The 17385-nt window shown below is 40.9% G+C and overlaps 1 protein-coding gene across 10 annotated transcripts in view; it reads left to right on the top strand.

Moving 5' to 3' along the window:
• Positions 1–9913: 9913 nt before the first annotated feature.
• The window catches only part of auts2a (activator of transcription and developmental regulator AUTS2 a), a 282048-nt gene continuing 274576 nt past the window's right edge, over positions 9914–17385 (top strand). For all 10 annotated transcript variants that reach the window (XM_046410502.1, XM_046410500.1, XM_046410498.1 and 7 more), the window contains exon 1: positions 9914–10637. In XM_046410502.1, the coding sequence (XP_046266458.1) occupies positions 10350–10637 (288 nt within the window). In that variant the 5' untranslated portion in view covers positions 9914–10349. The remainder of the gene's footprint in view (positions 10638–17385) is intronic.

The following is a 17385-nucleotide window of genomic DNA, read 5'->3' as shown; positions in this document are numbered from 1 at the left end:
ATTTATCTCAATAAATAAAGAAAGCGTGCCTTGAGAGCCACTCATCTTAACTGCAGCACGCAGCAAACCAGCTCTGTTGAGACAGGCATATTCTGAGCAGCTGGCATATGGAGGAGATCGAGGCTGAGACAAGCTGAGCCAGTGCAGATGGAGCTTCTCATTGTCCACCAACAGCACACATTCAGCACACATTCAGCACAGTCTTATGGGAATCTCAGAGGAGAGAAGAGGCTTGCTGTGTAATAAAAGTTTCACTGGAACCAAACCAGTATCGCCCTCACTAATCCTCTTTTAATTGCGGAGGCTTTAGTTATGGTGCAAGAGATTGATTGTGAAGATGAATTATTTACTGTTATTTGATCAATTTTGATAACTTAAAACTGAGCAGGAACCGTCAAACTCAACTTCAGTATGTAAGACTAGAAAAATGCTTTGGCATTATTTGGCCTTTTGAGATTGAGTCATTGTCTTTTGTCCACTTTGACAGGAAATCAGTGTGCTCAAGTGTCACCTTCCAGGATGGACAGAATTGTTTTAACCATTTATCTTCACTTTCAGCTAAGTATGTCAACCTGTCACTATGACTCAGGTCCACGGGTATCTTACTGGTTATTATTAAATGTACTTGGAGTACTCCTAATCCACTTTGGCTGTTCATGTTTCTCCTTAGAATTATTCTTCTGCATTTTTGCCTTCATTTTGATAGTTGGTGAAGAAGATATTAAGAACATGGAGGGAAAGAGATTCTCTTCTTCTTTTCTCTTTGAATTCAGTTGCAACTGCAGGAACTTAGAGTTCATGTGGTAGGGCTTATGAGAAATATAACTACATTTTGGATTACTCCATGGTTTCTCAGTTTGTAGTAAAGAATATTAGAAATAGATTTTTTTTTTTTTTCAGGCCTGATACAGATTATTAGTGACCAACCAGTCTAACCAATCACTGCTGTTTGGAACTGATATACATTTGCAGTAAAAAACAAACAAAAAAAAAATCATAGTGTGAATAAATAGTGTTCATCTGGAATTAGTTTCTTCATTATAAAGATGTGTTAAGTGTATGGCAGAAAATACTGATTAGACCATTGGGCCTGCTTCCATACTGGTCTGATCAGCATCTTTTTTGATGGCTTCATATTGTTTCTATTTTTGATATTTGGCGTCCTTTTGATGATGTACTGTATCATTCTGGCACTAAGTAAAATCCTCAGAAGAAGAGTATACTGCAGAGAGATCATCCTTCTGATCCTCATAATCTGTCCAAATCCTTGGTAACAATGCCTCTCCATTATGGAAATAGAAAACATGAGTATTACAAGTTTTATCCCTGGGGGCTCTCTGTTTGTCTGCAGTATTTGTGGGACCACAGTTGTTGCATAGAACATTGTTGTTGTTTTTTTATCTCCGCTAACAGTTTCTATATTTATTTTACGTTGTGTGTCTATGGGCACCTAATGAAACACATGTTGTAAAAGAACAGTCACCCCTGAGGTTTCATTCTGATGACGCTGGCTCCTTCCCATAATGGACTGCTCCAGTAGGTGGGCCAGTAAATTAATGACTGTAAAACGACTCATCTCCAATAATGCAAGGCGGCAACTCGTTGCAGTGGAAGAGAAATGAGAATCAAATGGAGTTTTAGCGTATTCACCTCCCTGCTATACTCTCTCCTTTTCCTGTCACTTTACCATCCCCGCTCATCTATTGCTTCCCACAGGAACCCCCACCTCCAAAAAAAACCCCACCCTTTTCTCCGGTCATTTTGTCTTTTACAAACCACTTCATTTGGAGGCTTACAAATTCTATTAGGGTGATCTTGTGTGCATTGCACGGTTGCTGCAGGGGAGAGAGAGGGGGAGGGCAGCCTGGGAAGGGGGAACAAGCCCCTAATACTAATAAACGAGCTCGACTTTGCCACCCTGCCCTGTGAGATGGGAGGGAGAGGGAGCCGACTAATTGGAAAATATCCCTGCCTCCCGTTCCAGAAATACTCCCTCCCTCCCTGCACACACGCTCACACATGCACACACACACACCACCATCTCCTCTCCATGGCTCAACCAACTCTCTCTTGCCAATGAAATACACAGTTCCTGGTTTTCATTTTAAAGTTTTAAAATGAGAAAACAACACAGTCTGGTTTTAGGAGTCTGTTTCTGTATGTGGAGGAGGGGCAAGAGAGACCAAGGTTAAAAAAAGGACGCAAGATATTATGTGAGAGTCTATGTGACATGCAATCTACAAAGTGGGCTCGGGGGAAGAGGGTGGAAAGGATCAGTGGACGTGGGTTGCAGTCTGAGACTGTATGCCCAGGAGTAATGGAAAGGCAAGAAAAGCAAGACAGAGGGAATTCTTACCTTTTTGATTTTGGTGAAGTGAATGGAAACGATGAGCATGTTGTTCATATTTCCAGTGCAAACCTGAGGAATAAGAACACCAGGCAGAACGAGTGATCCACATCCAAGGATGATTTACACAACAGGCTGTCCGAGAGCGAGACGCCTGGCCTTAATATGAAACCTTCATTATTCACAAATTTGACATTGTAATAGCAGAAATACTACAACACTGACCTCACAGTCCCTCTGAAAACCCTGCATGACTTCATTATGTCGGAATTGAAACCACATGCTTCTATCACTTGTACTTAACACCAGTAAAGCATGCTGAAATCATTCTCTTTCATCTCAAGCAGCTGAACTTGATGTTGAACTTGTCGTCTCATGAATTACTTAGAGCTGAATGTTGCTGAAATTGAGCTGTAGACGTGCTGTTCAAATCAAGAGAATATTGTGTTTTGTTTGCAGCGAATACATATCTGACAGCATTGTTAGTTTAAGACATGTTGTTTTAGTAGGTCAGCTATCATTTTCAGTATTCCTTCTTGTCATTCAGGGAACTTATCAGCAGCGATTTATTTTGGTTCCACATTGCTACAGTATAGGTAAACACAATGAAGTGTCGGCTTTGAGTTATTTTCTGTTTCCATCTCCTTTTTATATCTTTTCCTTGAGATTATATTTGGAAGCAATTTTAGGTTATTTGCACAGATGACAGATAGGGAAAATTACAGTGTTTCTCTAAGACATTAGCGCAAAAAGTATAACAGCTTACCGGTAAGCGCATCAACTCATCTACTGAAATAAAGAATGCTTCAGTAAATGATCTCCTCTTAGAGCTTAAACATGCAGTGAAAGGTCATCCTTGGCATTTCAAATGAGGGGGAGTTCATAAAGAATACTTCAGAACGACTGACATCAAACCCTGGCATGTATTTAAATCGGAAAGATTCAGCTGTTGAACAGAATGCCTTCATTCTCGTGTGACAGTTCATTCTAAGACTGAATGTTCACTTCTTCAGCATACCTTTTTCACAGCAGAAATTCTGACATGTTGCTGCTAATGACATTAATGATGGTTCATTTCCCAGCATGCACAATACCAGGACCCTGAAACTGAAGCAGCAACATAGATCATCACACATTTTATTATTTATACCTCTTTTCCCAGTGGTGGAAGATCTGCTTACCTCCCATCTGTACAATAATGTAAAAATACTCTACTGGGAGTGAACCTTCTTCACTCTAAATTTTTAAAAAGTACAGAGTTATTATCAACCTGTGATGTAATTACAGTAAAGTGTGAAAAGGAAGACGTCAAACATTTGCAATTGGACCACATAAAAAGGTTGGGAAACACTGATTTAACCTTTGATGATCCTTTAGCCTATCACATGTTTTTTATGTATTATTTTTATGTATTTTATGTATTTTAAAGTGAATGTAAGTAACAATAATAATTGTCAAATGAAGTTAGAGTTGTTAAAGGCACAGCATTTCCCCTTAAAATGCAGTGAACGTAATGAGCGCATTTCTTGAAATTAGTGTCTGTTCCTCGTTCCTCTGATGGTAAATGTAAGTCTTATCCAAAGCACAAATAGTCAACAGTGATTGATTGTGAAAGCCAGCTGAAAAACCATGAGCTAAGAGGATTTTGACAGGCCCCATATATTAAGACCAGAGAGGCTTTTCAGTCCATGCTGTCATTATTACAGGTACAAGCCTCAGTCACATTGATCTTGTGTAATCAATCACTCCAATTCACAACTGTGCTTTGAGGACAGGTTCATCTTTCCAGTTAAATGTAGCAGCCTACTTGATATGTTGCTTTATTCTTTAATTTTACATTGGGGACATGTTGACTCTGGCCATAATTTAGGTCAGTTCTTGAAGAACAGGAGGTCGTGTTCCACAGTTTAGCTGTGAACATGCCATGTGCTTGTCATATACTTTAAGGGCATTTGGTGAAATTTAAGCCTCCCACACATGTGCATTAGAGCCAGTGAAGTCTCCACTATACTGCTGATGAATAGCATAACAGTCATGCCAAGAGAATGTAACAGGAAAGAACAAAGTGAGATAAATAGATAATGTTCTATCTAACATGCACAGTTGCAGTGGGGAATATCTAAGTAAGGACTATTGTTCTGCACTCACAGTGCAAGTAATAAGGGCTATTATAGGGCTTGTAGGCAGACCTGTAGGGGGAGGGAAATGAGCTCATTCTTGTATTGAGAACCTCTCTGTGGCTATAAGTACCCAGCAATTCAACTGGCTTTACACAAGTGTCATTACATGCCACTTGAGTTTCCTTCCTGACAAGTAGAGATAATAATGATGAACATGAACACAAATAAGATAAAGGTAAAAGATAACAACTGGCAGGTGTGAGATAATATGGGGATGTGTATGTTTCTAGTTTGGGAATTTCTACCATCTGCCATCTGTGTAAAACCCTGAAGAGGAAAAGAGGGAATGAAGCACTGTGCTCTGACTTGGCAATTAAAGATAAATAAGTGCTGTAACAGGAGACACGCATTTTGTTTATTTCCAAGATAACACAAGTTGCAGAATGGTTGGCCTGTGATTGACTTCTCCCAAGGGTTTCATCCTATTATGAGCTCTTTTCAGCCGTGCACGGTGCAGAAAATGCCTGCACTGTTAAACTAAATGAATAAAATAAAATCTTTAAAATGCAACAAAAACCTGATGGTTGTTGGTTGAACAGAACATTTTAGATAAGTGTATTTTTTAACAGATTGTGATTGACCTTTAACCAAGTCAAAGGTGGGGTTAAGGGGTCATTATCATAGCTGTTTGGAAAAGTTACATTTGGAAGGAATGTAGAGGCTGGAAGCCGTGGTCAGTGGTCACCAGTAAGTGCTGAGTGCAAGACAAATGTTAGAAATCATACATTTCTCTTGATGCCATACCACCAGTTCTATTGTCAGTTTATCTAGACCCAGACCCAGAGTGTTGTGTGACAGCAAATGGAGCTGTGGAGGCAAAGAAAGTTTGGGCTGAGGTGTAATTAAAGCTGATTATGGTGAGGCAGAGGGGAGGGCTGGGCAACACATTTGTCTTCCTTACCTAATGAGTGGAGGCTGGGAGACCTGAATTGGTGTCATCTCTCCCCTGCCACGCCACTTTGTCACAAGGACGCTCCTCTTGGAAGATGAGACAGGGTCAAGTGCATGTGTGCCCCCTGGCATTATTCTTACAAGCTGCTGGGGTCCCTGTTCCACCAGGCTCTGGGACCTGAGGCAGTGAAGCAAGCCACACCGCTGAACCTCTGCATCATTAAACTGGGCTAAAAATACACAGCACCCATGGTCCCCCGTTCGCACAGGACCAGTACACTGTCACGCTGAAACACTCGCCGACTCCTGCTCATGAGAGGTGTGACATCGTCATTTATCGCTCCCTCTTTAAATCTGATCAGTGTCATAAAGCTATGGCAACACAGTAACAGTATGCTCAACAATCTGTTACTAAATGTCCTTCTCTTTCATTCAGTAATTCATACAATGATTACTTATACCACTACTGCCATGCAAATTCCCACTGCTGTGTTCACGCCGTTATTAATGTTTGTTCAATGGCCATGAAGGGACTTAAAAATCAATGTGTTGGTGTGATGCTGGAATGACATGTAGTCATCCACTCTGATGATTAAGCCCGACTGCAGCCGATTATTTTTTATTATCAATCAATCTCGCAGTTATTTTTTTAATTAATCATTGATCCCTACAATCTCAGTAAATAGAAAAAATGCACATCACAATTCCCAACAGCTTTTTTGCGTCAGATCCCCATCTTAAAGTCTTAAACTGTATTCATTTTTTTTTCCTTTTTTTAGTTGACACTAAGCAAGTGTTTTACTCAAGCAATGAATCATTAAAGGTACATTCCATCAACTGTATTTGCATGACAATAGACAGCCCACTGACATTCCAGTATGGATTTGTGAATCCAAGGCTGGCCTCTGAACCAACAGTGCTTTGCAGGAATGACCCTGAACAGTGTGAGTAAAAAGACCTCTTTGAGACAAGCTAAACAGCTCCACTGTACGCTGTGGATACATTCATTCCTGTGGAGCGATGCCTTCTATGGATTTTGACTAAACGCCCTCTCACATAATCCGTATTTCTCTGTGAAGGACAACACAATATCAATACAATAAATCAGCCACAGAACCCCCTTACTCTATGATTCTTTGTTTCCTCAAATGTGAAGCATTTTCAAATCAATCACTGGAGCTAACAAGAGGAGCTGTTATGCTACGAGTATTCCTTTGATATAACACTGTAGCGCTGCAGCGGGCACTGCGGCCTCACAGTTCACAGGTGCAGGTAATTGCAAGTAATTACAGTCTGATTAATTACGTAGTCGAATCAACAGGGTTTGAATGACTAAAAACCCAACGCAGAGAGGAAAATCTTTCCTTCAGATGTTCAATGGATACAGTGAAAATATTCTCTGTTTATTTTAGCGTTTTCCTGGCCATAGAGACGAGGCTCTGCACGGTCAGACTCGGAGCTTGCAGAAGGAGGGGATGGCTTAGGCGGCCCCGGGTGGCCCTGAGGCACAATCTGAAGAGTCGCTTTCAAGAGCCAAATGATAATCTGACACCTGAGCTGACGCATGTAGCCTGTCGTACGGATGGAGGGATGTGCAGTGTAGAACTTGATAAACGATGTGGATAATGCCAGCTCACCGGTGAACACATGTAAATGAATGGCATGCTTTTTGTTCACTTGTTGCCGTCTGCATTAATGATTCACCAGCCTGGTGTAGCTTTGTGAATTATTTCAGCATACTTAAATTTCCTGTTTGCTTAAGTAATTATGCTAATAAATCTTTTTTTTTTTTTAATAACTTTTCTGATACAACTGAGGTTCACTGAGAAGTGGCCATCGCAAACTGTTGATTTTTATTATTATTATTACCATTCACAGCTGTTTGTGATTACACACACAAACTTATCATTCCGCACTTGTATTCACGTTTTGGTTTTTTTTTTGCCATAAAATGTACGACAAACAAAAATGAAATGAATGAATTCTGACGAAAATGGTTGTGTACGCTGGCTTTATGTGGTCCGGATGCCGCGATCCTCCAGCTCATAGCGTCTCTTTATCTTAACTCCGAGCCTACGAAACGTCCAGAGACAGCACTATTTGCGCTGAGGAGGAAACGTGCAGCCTGTAAAGCGGCACTGCGGCATCGCCGTATCACTGCGCCCCGGTCCCCCTTCTCCGGGATCCTGAAGCTCGGATCTGGGGAGAGGAGGAGGAGATACCCTATGGTTTTCCTTTGCGGGATTTATTTTGTCAGCTCCAAACCTTCTTGTGCTTTATCTTTTTACAGTGACCGAAGGCCTGCAACTTGTCCGGACGGTCCCTCCTCACTTGCAAGGGTTTGCATTTCTTCGTTTTGCATGACGTGTCTTGGAGCAGAAAAAAAAGAAAAAAAAAAAAAGAAAGAGAGGAAAAAAAAGAGAGAGGCTTGCTTTTGTTGTGTGTCTTACAGTGGAAAATGAAGCTTGGAGAGCCGGAGCAGGAGGCAGTGCCAGTCCGCTGCTGCTGTTGTGGGCTGGACTGGATTACAGAGCCTGAGATCTCTACTGACAGCACAGGCAGACAAAAAGGGACTGTGAGCGAAGACAAGAGAAAGAGTCTTTTACTCAGCTTGAAAAGCCAGGGCGAGTGCTAGAATACAGTTTTTTTTCCCTCAATAAGCGATATTTTGGGAGCTATTTGTGCAGTGTGTGTGTGTCATTAGATAAGTGCTGGCACAGGGCATCAGGTTAAAGGCATAGGTTCGGGGGGGGGGGGGGGGGGTGTAGGACCGTTATTATAGTAAAGGTGCATTTAGCCCTTTTGGATTGTTAGAAGGCAGAACATCTGCATGAAGGGAATGTTTCTGAAAGGTTGCTGCATAAATGTTGGCATGCTGGCTTGTTGGATGTGCCTTTGTTATGTACCCATTATCCCATTTCTTTTTGTGCAAGTGGTTCTAATTGTGCATGTGTAAGACATGTGTGACTTTGCAGGGTGTAGCAGACAGAACATTGGGGACTACATGTATGCTGCGGAATCCAGACGAGCTTCTTTACATGACAACCTGTGTCTAAGGAGACATTGTAAAGTTGAAGATGGTGGTTGACTGTGACAGATTGGTTTTGGTTTGTGTGGTGATGCAGAAAAGGTGTGATTCCTCTGTGTCTGAAATGTCCAGCAGCATCTGGAGGCATGATTAATCACAGAAAGGCTTTCTAAAAGACTGCAGTTTGTTGATCCAGTTTTCTTCTACATAGAATACCATTTCTATGATGTAATGGATGAGTATTGATATTCTGGACACATAGAGAGCCATATGTGTGTTATACTACAATGCCAGAGTGCCTTTCAGTGGCTGTAGGCCTAGACTGTAGGCTATATCTTGAGAACGATCCAGAACAAGACTGCAAGCTGTTGAATTTTGCATCCTAATATCATAAAGCAGCCAGATGCCTTCACTGCCAGACAGTGAAGGCATGCCCTGTTAAGCTCTATAGTTAAGTGCAGAAAGACATTTCAGAGGGTCTTGACTTTTGTCTTGATTTCTTTAACAGTGTGTAAAACCTCAAGGACACCTTCCTGTTCTACTAGACCTGCTTTCATTCATGAAAGAGAGAGAAGTATTACAGTTTTTGATGAGAGGAATCTCCATTCAGTATTTGAGTGAGATGTTACGTCCAAGGTGATGTTTTGAAAGAATGAACGGTGGATTGACACGAGTTGTCATGATGAATATGTTAGAGTCATTTTGGATGGATGTCTACAAGTCAGAATAGCTTTGTTCAAAATGAGCGTTCAAATCACTACTCTTTTAGTTGACAACAACTACATGTGGGCAGCTCAGAAGGCTTAAGTTACTATTACTAACTTCTCAAAATGTTACACCATGCATTATCAGTTGCATAGAATTTCTAATGTTTGTGGGATAATGTTGGGATTTGAATGCACAGCGCCTTTTAATAAAGAATTAATATAAATAAATATAAATTTGTGGTAGAACCAGCATACTGTATGTTACTGATGCGTTGCCGCACTTTGTATTTGCATTAGTACAGACATGCAGTCTGTGCATTTTTTTTTTCCGGAAAAATTAACAGACACCATGCAAAAAAACAATGAGTGCGTGCTTAGAGCTTTCAAACCCCTAAGTAGTCAAAATCAGAATTCTGGTATATAATTAAAGAAATTGAATCATTAAAAAGAAAGTTCAGATTACAAGCTTGGCAAAAGCTTCTCAAACACTAGTAAAAGAGCACTTCAACACATAATCATCTCATCTCAGGGCTTAATGACCTGGCAGCATAAGAAAACACAGCATGTCTAGCAGATGAGACTGTACCCACCCTAATAAAACATTCATCTTGCATTATGTAGACTGGCAATAACCTTCTGTATAGTGTGCAGCACCTTTTGGAAAATGGCTCATTGACTAAATGCACAGTTGAACTTGCTGAGTGAACATGTTGCAAATGCATGCTCTCTCTTTCTCTTTCTCTCTGTCTTTATGTTGCAGGAGAGAGAGTTTGCTGACCTTGGGTAAGAAGAGTAGCTTCCTGGAGAAGAAAGATGTGGTGTCACCTGCTCAACTCACCATGGCGGGACATGTTCACAGAGCAGATATTTGCTCTAACTTGAAAAGCTCTTCCTCTGGCGGAATTGACAGCTTGGTGATAACGTGTTTAATAGATCATTTTACACCTCTGTCGTAGGATTTGATGGACTGCCTTTGGGGATCTTTGCTTGGAACCTTGCTTGGTTCAGTGACTCGGTACAGTTTTGAGTTCCTGTAAAAGGCTTCTTCTGTTGGATGTTACATGGTTACCTTGGATCTAATACACTGATAACATTCGCTTGGATATTGTGGAGGTTCTCCTCAGGCAGTTCTCCGAGCAGTGCCAGCGTTTGGTCCTCAAAGACTTTGATTCTCTGTAAGAGGAGGGTTTATTTGGATGTTTCCCATGAAGGACATGGACGGCCCTCGATCTAGTGGCCTCCGAAAGAAGAGGAAGTCGAGGTCAGCGAGGGATCGGGAGAGGAGATCAAATGGGATAAGGAACAATCATGTTAAGGGCTCAGTGTTTCGCTTCTCCTCCGACTCGGAGCGGGATGGCGACAGGGAGCCCTCCTCATCTCGCCCTCGACCCCCACGAAGAAAGCGAAAGGAGTCTACCTCTGCTGAGGAGGACATCATCGATGGCTTCTCCATCACAGGGTTCGTGTCCCTGGAGGCTCTGGAGGTGAGTACTGAATCACCTTCAACTCTCTCCAACCCTGTGTGTGCTGAGTTTTTGCGTGAAAATCCAGTTGAAAGTCTGCGAACACCGTGTAAAAATGTGTTTATTATTGCGTGAGCCTCTCTGGCTGGCCTGGCCCAGCGTTTTGGCCGGTGTGTGTGAGCTGGAGTCGAACAGATGTAGCTTTAAATGTAGTGCTGCAGCCAGAGATTACTATCTGTGTCACCGAGAGGCTGTTGTTGTTGTGTGTACTGCTCCGGATTTGTTTTCACAAGAGTTTTCCAGCAAAGCCTCACACCAGATGAGGGATGTTCAGCTATGGGTGTAGCAACTGTTGTGCCTTTGTACACTTCGGAGTGAAAAAGCAATTTGATCCATGTTACAGCAGTTTATTCAGAGTGAGAGTAATTTATTGTGCACTGGCTATCCATTTTCCCTGGAATGCAAACCAGGCCCAGGCTTCCCTCCAACAGTATAGTTCTGAATTATGACTTACACGGCCGAGCATTTTATATACACAGAACAACTGCTACATTTTTCTGTAATGGTAGTATGCAGAGGGGTGACCGTTTAAAGGAAAAGTGTCCTTGTACGTTGTTGTCAACCAGGGCAGATTTGGTGCTCTTGCGCATTGGTTTGACATGTTTTTGGAACCATCTTTCCATCATTTGGTGTGTCCATGATTGAAGTTTAAAGCGCCGTCTAACTCTTATTTCCACAGGTGACAATTTGGTGTCTGTGAATGCCAGAGCATATGATTTACATCATTTTCCTATTCTGTGCTTCTCCCATTTCTCTCTATGGATGCGTCTGCATTTGTGTGTTTGTGTTTAGCGTTTTGTGTGTGTGTATCATTCAGGTCTTGTTAATTTCACAGAAAACAGTACCTGCCCACTGCTGTTAATGTTGCATCAGATATTTTGATATTTTGACGTCCTTCATAGGATTTGTTTTCACTGATCTTTTTTTTTAAGCTCAGTCTGACTCGTATGATATCAGTCTGTAGTTTTGTGGTGTGACCCATCTGAAGGATATGAACAGAAGCACTTGTCCTCACTGTATCTCTTTGTTAGTCGGATCAACACTTTGCTCAGTTCAGGCGCGTCTCGCTCTCTTGCTATTTTGATTCTTTTTTGTTCAGCATTACTCTCCTTGGCATTCATGGGCTCTTTCTCCTTGTTATGTTCGACCTTCTTTCTGTTGCAAGTCTGCTAAAGCACTGTAATTAACAGTTTCAATGTCTAGTTAGTTGACAACTCAGAAATCAGTGTGGGAAAGTTTAATGTGAGTAGCTCTTGAGCTTACAAGGTCATTGTATGTGAAATAAAAAAGCTACAAAGATACCTGGAATTTTAATCAACTTTATTTTTATTATTCAGTTCTGTGGTTCATCTTTGACCTTAACTTTAACTTTTTCAGTTTGTTAAGCCTGATCTTCACACTTAAAATCAGTTTTATGTACAGAAAAAATTATAGTAGTAGTAATGATTTTGACATTTTATTGCCCTACACAACATTGTTTCAACCTTTTAGCGCTGTCAGCTAAATGAAAAACAGACTAATAAATCACGTATATTGCGGTATGGTGGTAGTAAGTGGTTTACAGAGTGACAAAAATGGACAGAGCAGAAGGAAGAGCAAGAGAAAAACAAATGATGTGTACCCACAGGAGTGTGAGAATGAGACTGAACTCATTTAACGCAGTATTATCTCACAAAGAAGGGAGATGGAAATATTGTATTGCAGTTCTTAAAGTTGGGGGAGAGCTTTGAATGCAGCAGCATGTATGGACAGCCTTAATAACAGAAGCTGTGTTTTCATTCATATTTCTGCACACATGATCGCTCAAAGCACAATGTGAACAAGTCCACAGAACTGTTTTCACCCTGTTTATAATCTGCTGTAGTATTTGGCCCCTTGTGATGCCTTGAGTTCAATTTAGACTTTTTATCCAGTTTCATGTGGTTCCAAGGACCAAACTGTGCTGTCTGCTTTATTAGTCTGCCCATTATATTTACTGCTAACTTGTTTGGTCCATAAGATGTCAGAAAATAGAGGACAGAAGTCCATCACAAGTCCTCAACGTGCAAGTTGAAGTCTGTTTTATCCAATGAAGAGCCTAAAATCCAAAAATAGAAATGCAGCAAATTCTTGTAATGGAGAAGCTGGGATGAGAGAATGTTTATCTTAACGATTAATCAACTGACTGGAAATTCTTCAACAGTTATTGCTGCCAATCGATAAATACACCAGCAGTTTTAGCTTTAAAGAGAGAAGCAGAGATCCACTGTTTTAAAGTTGCCTTTTCTTCTTCTTTGAGAGACAGAAGTGGCATTGCTGGGAAAAAAAATAAATGTATTGTCAAACACTACTGCAGGATCCTAAAGGCCTAAAATTCAGGCATGTGACTGAAAGGGCAGTTGTTCAAATATCTGGATCAGTCTTGGAGATGTAATCCCTGAATAAGAATGAGATCGCACAGTTCGTACCTCTGAAGTGGCCCTGAGTGAGCCACTTGACCCCCTGCTTACTTTCATTATAGCTGTTCAGAGGCCAGCAATAGCTCTCTGATATGACTGTGTTCAAATTATGACTTGGGTTGAATGTTGGAGGAAGGAAGTTGCTGATACAGATAAAAAAATAAGTCAAATTAGCCAGGTTAAATAAAGGTTAAATGCTTCCAGAAAGGATCTTTTGAGAGCCTGTCTAGTTGTTTGTCCCCCTGTGATGACCATTTACTGAAGAGCTTTTTAAACTGCGTTGCATCAGGACAAGTTCTTAAAATTGCACTCATTGTGTCCTTTTTCTTTCCTTTTTTTTCAGGAAAGCTGGAGAGAGACGTTTGTTCTCTTTAATCTTTAATTATGGATCAGACTTGGGCTTTTCTTACATTTCACTGCCTCCATAGATTCAGTAATTGGATTTCTGTTTATTCAGTATTTTTCAGGATCGTTCTCAGAACTGTCACACTTGAGTTTCCTCGCTCTTGTATGTAATACTCCGGTGATGTGTCTGAGTTCTTCTTTTGCAGCACTATTTTTTACATGCTTTTACTGTGAGCTGCAATTACTTCTGTTTTTCTACCTCACAGTTTTAGAAGACTCTATATATATATAGTGTATGCAGTATATGAAACTATGCACGAACATACCAGAGCAGCAGTGGCTCTTTTTCTGTCTGAGTAAAGTTAAGTTCTGATGAAGTCAGAACCCTGGAGGTATTTGCTAGTACTCTCCATCTGTCACCACAGTGCTGAAGCAAAACTGCTCCCAGACCTGCTTTTCATGTACATGCTGATATCTAGAGGTGGGCGATCTGACAGTTTTAGACCATGATCAATCTTGAAGGTGTCCACATTTTACTTTCCATGTGAATTGTAGAGATCACTTCAATAGGATTTATTGTCATCTTCCAAACTTCAACAAATCTCATTGACTAACAGATCTACGCTATTGTAAATAATGTTACATGAGTGATGGTGGGTGGGGATTGTGGATGAGGAGCTTGTGCCAAAAAAAGACCTATCTTTAAAGCAGTATTGTACTTTAATAGTGCAGTCTGGATTGTCCACCCTTACTGATATGTTAGTTTTACATGATGAAGCTCTTGAGATACTGAAGTAGCTTTTTGTTGATGCTCCATATTGTTGATTGTTTGCTGGTGGTGCATCAGTGTTGGACTTTGGTCAAACAGTTGAACAGCAAATTGCTGTTTTGAATTAAAACTTGACCACCAGCTGGAGGTATCCAGCAAAAAAGCATATTACTGCTCATTTTTTTTCTTATTTAGTCAATCTCTGATCAGTATCAGCCACTCTTCACTCTACAACCAAGTCTTAATATGACCACGATTTTCTTTCCACTTTCACAGGATGTGCTTTGAAAAAGCACGCTGTGCAAGTTAATGACTAAATAGCTTCAAAAAGTCACTTTTGTGACTGGTGACTGATTCCTGGACCGTGCGTCAGAAAAGCTTTCCAACTGCATATTCCTTTACCTGTTAAACATTAGAACTCCATCAGGTTATTCGTACTTGGAAATAATTAAATTGAAAATCTGAAATCTCAAGGCTACAGGATAAGTGCTTAGCAGTAAACAGATGTGTGCTTTTTATGAGCACAGGTCTGATCTTTTCAGGTCAAGGTATAGCTGTAAGGCATTTCAGTATTCTTTTACTGAGTAGAGAAACGCGCTGCACTTTAATTCTATATAGTACTCTCTGGGTGTAATCTGTAATTCATGGTTAGTAGATTTTATGTACTGGCACAGAGCAGATATTTATTTATTATGAGCTCAGTGTAATAATGTAGAGCTAAGACATTACAGAAGTATGCCGTGATACCTGATACACCTGAATCAGAAATAATGGGGGAGATTGAGCACATGCCCACTGTTTCTTCCAATGTTTTTTTTTTATGGCTCAGAATTTAAGCTCAGTTAGCTCATTTTCACAAACCTAAACTCTTTTACTTTAAATTGAGTGCGAAATTACAAAGTTGTATTGAGCAATGTTCATTCATTGCATTGAGACCAAAGTATACAGGAGCAGCAGTCTTTTTCGGCGAGTTAGTTTGGAGACAGATTTTTACTGAGGCCTGAGCAGCGACCTATTACAGTGCTTGAAGAAATTGCTAAATTATTGAGTGCCTTCTCCTCTGAAACCTTTGCTGTGTTGTCACCCATTTCACTTGAAAGGTGTCCCTAACCTCAGCATGCCCCTACTGACCAGAATTGAATTTAAAATATTGCCTTTGTTAAGATTCAAGAGTCTTTATTGTCATTATGCAAGCATAACGAAATTTTGTGCAGATTCTCAGCTTCAAAACACACTTATAAATAGGAAAATAAAAAAATTGCACACCTTAGAAGAAAATATAAAAATATAAAATACAAAGTACAAAATGCAGAATACAGAGTGAGGTAGATAAAACAAAGTGCACTAGTGCCAGACTATGTGTATGAGTGTTTCACTGTAGGGGGGTTATTGCTTTAACAGCTCTGGGGAAGAAGCTGTCCCTGAGTCTGTTGGTGCTGGTTTTAATGTTCCTGTACCGCTTTCCTGATGGAAGCGGTACAAACAGTTTGTTGCCCGGGTGGGTGGGGTCTGTGGCAATGCGTCTTGCCTTCTTCTGGACTCGGGCAGTGTAAACTGAGTCCAGATCTGGTAGACTGCAGCCCACAATCCCCTGTGCTGTCCTCACCACCCGGGCTAAATCTTTCCTGTCCTGTGCTGTGCAACTGCCATACCACACAGTCACACTGAGACACAGGATGCTTTCGATCGTGGCTCTGTAAAAGTTGTTAACCCACTGCTCCGTTATTTTCTAATAATTAGTGGTCTTTAATGTCAGATATCTTGTCACCGCACATAAATTTTAACCTTCATCTCTGCATCTAATGGCTTGGCTTGACCAGGCTCCTGTCCAGTCTCAGCTTTTGCCTTTTCCAGCCTTTCCTTCCCTCTTGCTGCTCGTTGTGCCTAAAGACCGGACTGACTCCTGTCTTTTAACTTGCATAACAACACCTCATCTTCTTGCTCAGCAGGTTAACAGCAGTCTATTACATGATTGACTGCCTGTGATAATGCGATGAACAGCTCAAAAGCAGCGCTGTGTAAATTAGTACATTTGCAGTGTCTGTTCTACTCAAATTTTGCATTTAAAGGTCCGGAAAGACTTCTTAATTCACAATGCCCCACAGAGCTCCTGCAGGTTTTGTTGTTCCTCTGAATAATTCTCCTCTCTAACTTAATTTGTTACACACCATAAAAACAGAAGCAAATAGATTCACCTAATGCGCAAATGGTGTACAGAATGGCACTGGGCACATATCTGCATAACACCACATATGGGCAAGACTGGGAGAGCAGCCTAGTATTAGGACAGACGTGCAGAGCTGACACAAGCAGGTTGGGGCCTGCAGCGTAGAAGGATTCTTTTCACTACTTCATAAAGAAAGTGAAGAAATAGAAATATTGTAACCCTTATATATAATTATTGGAATATTCAATTCTAGTAGATGCTGCTTTATGAGGAAATCTGTTATGTGACATTTTGAGCACAGCTTGGGAATATATATTGGTTTTTTTCCCCATTAAATGTAATTATGTGTTTGGCCTTTGCTAAGTTAGTGGGGCAGCTCAAGGAGAGTCATTCACTGAGGTAACTCACTGAGGTCAGTTATTTAGCTGGTTCGGTAGTCGGTTAATCTGTTTATCTCTCTGCATGTTCAGCAGGACTTTGGGCCACATCAAGATATCTCACAGCCATTTTTCTGGGTATGGTCCTTTAGTGAATGAGTCATAATGATTTTGGTTGCCCTTGCCAGGTACTGCTGAGGTCGGTCAGGACACAGCACCTGTGTGTTTAGCTGTTTTCTTACACACAGGTTAGAAGAACAGTTTATCTGTTCCGTTGTTCTCTTTGTGTTTCATTAGATTTGTTTAGGCAAGAGAGAATCAATTACTAAAATGACAAGTGTCGGCTCCCCCTTCAAAAATTTCCTCCTTTTGCAGCCTGGCAAGTGGGGAACAAAAGGAACCAGTAATCTGTGTGAGACCAGTTTATATTACATCAGGCTGAACACAAGCACTGAATTTGACACGTCATGCCTAACTGCACCAAATAGCAGACCACTGCTGACCATTGGAGAGTGAGGAGATAGTCAATCGATTACAAAGAGCTTTAATGCCTTTCACTGCAGGGTTTACACCATGCGGACAAAAAGTCCATAAGAGGGATGTGTATAAACCA

This window comes from Scatophagus argus, chromosome 14, assembly GCF_020382885.2.
Source record: "Scatophagus argus isolate fScaArg1 chromosome 14, fScaArg1.pri, whole genome shotgun sequence".
Classification (NCBI taxonomy): domain Eukaryota; kingdom Metazoa; phylum Chordata; class Actinopteri; family Scatophagidae; genus Scatophagus; species Scatophagus argus.
Note: the sequence above shows the minus strand (reverse complement) of the source record. Positions and strands in the feature narration are given on the sequence as shown.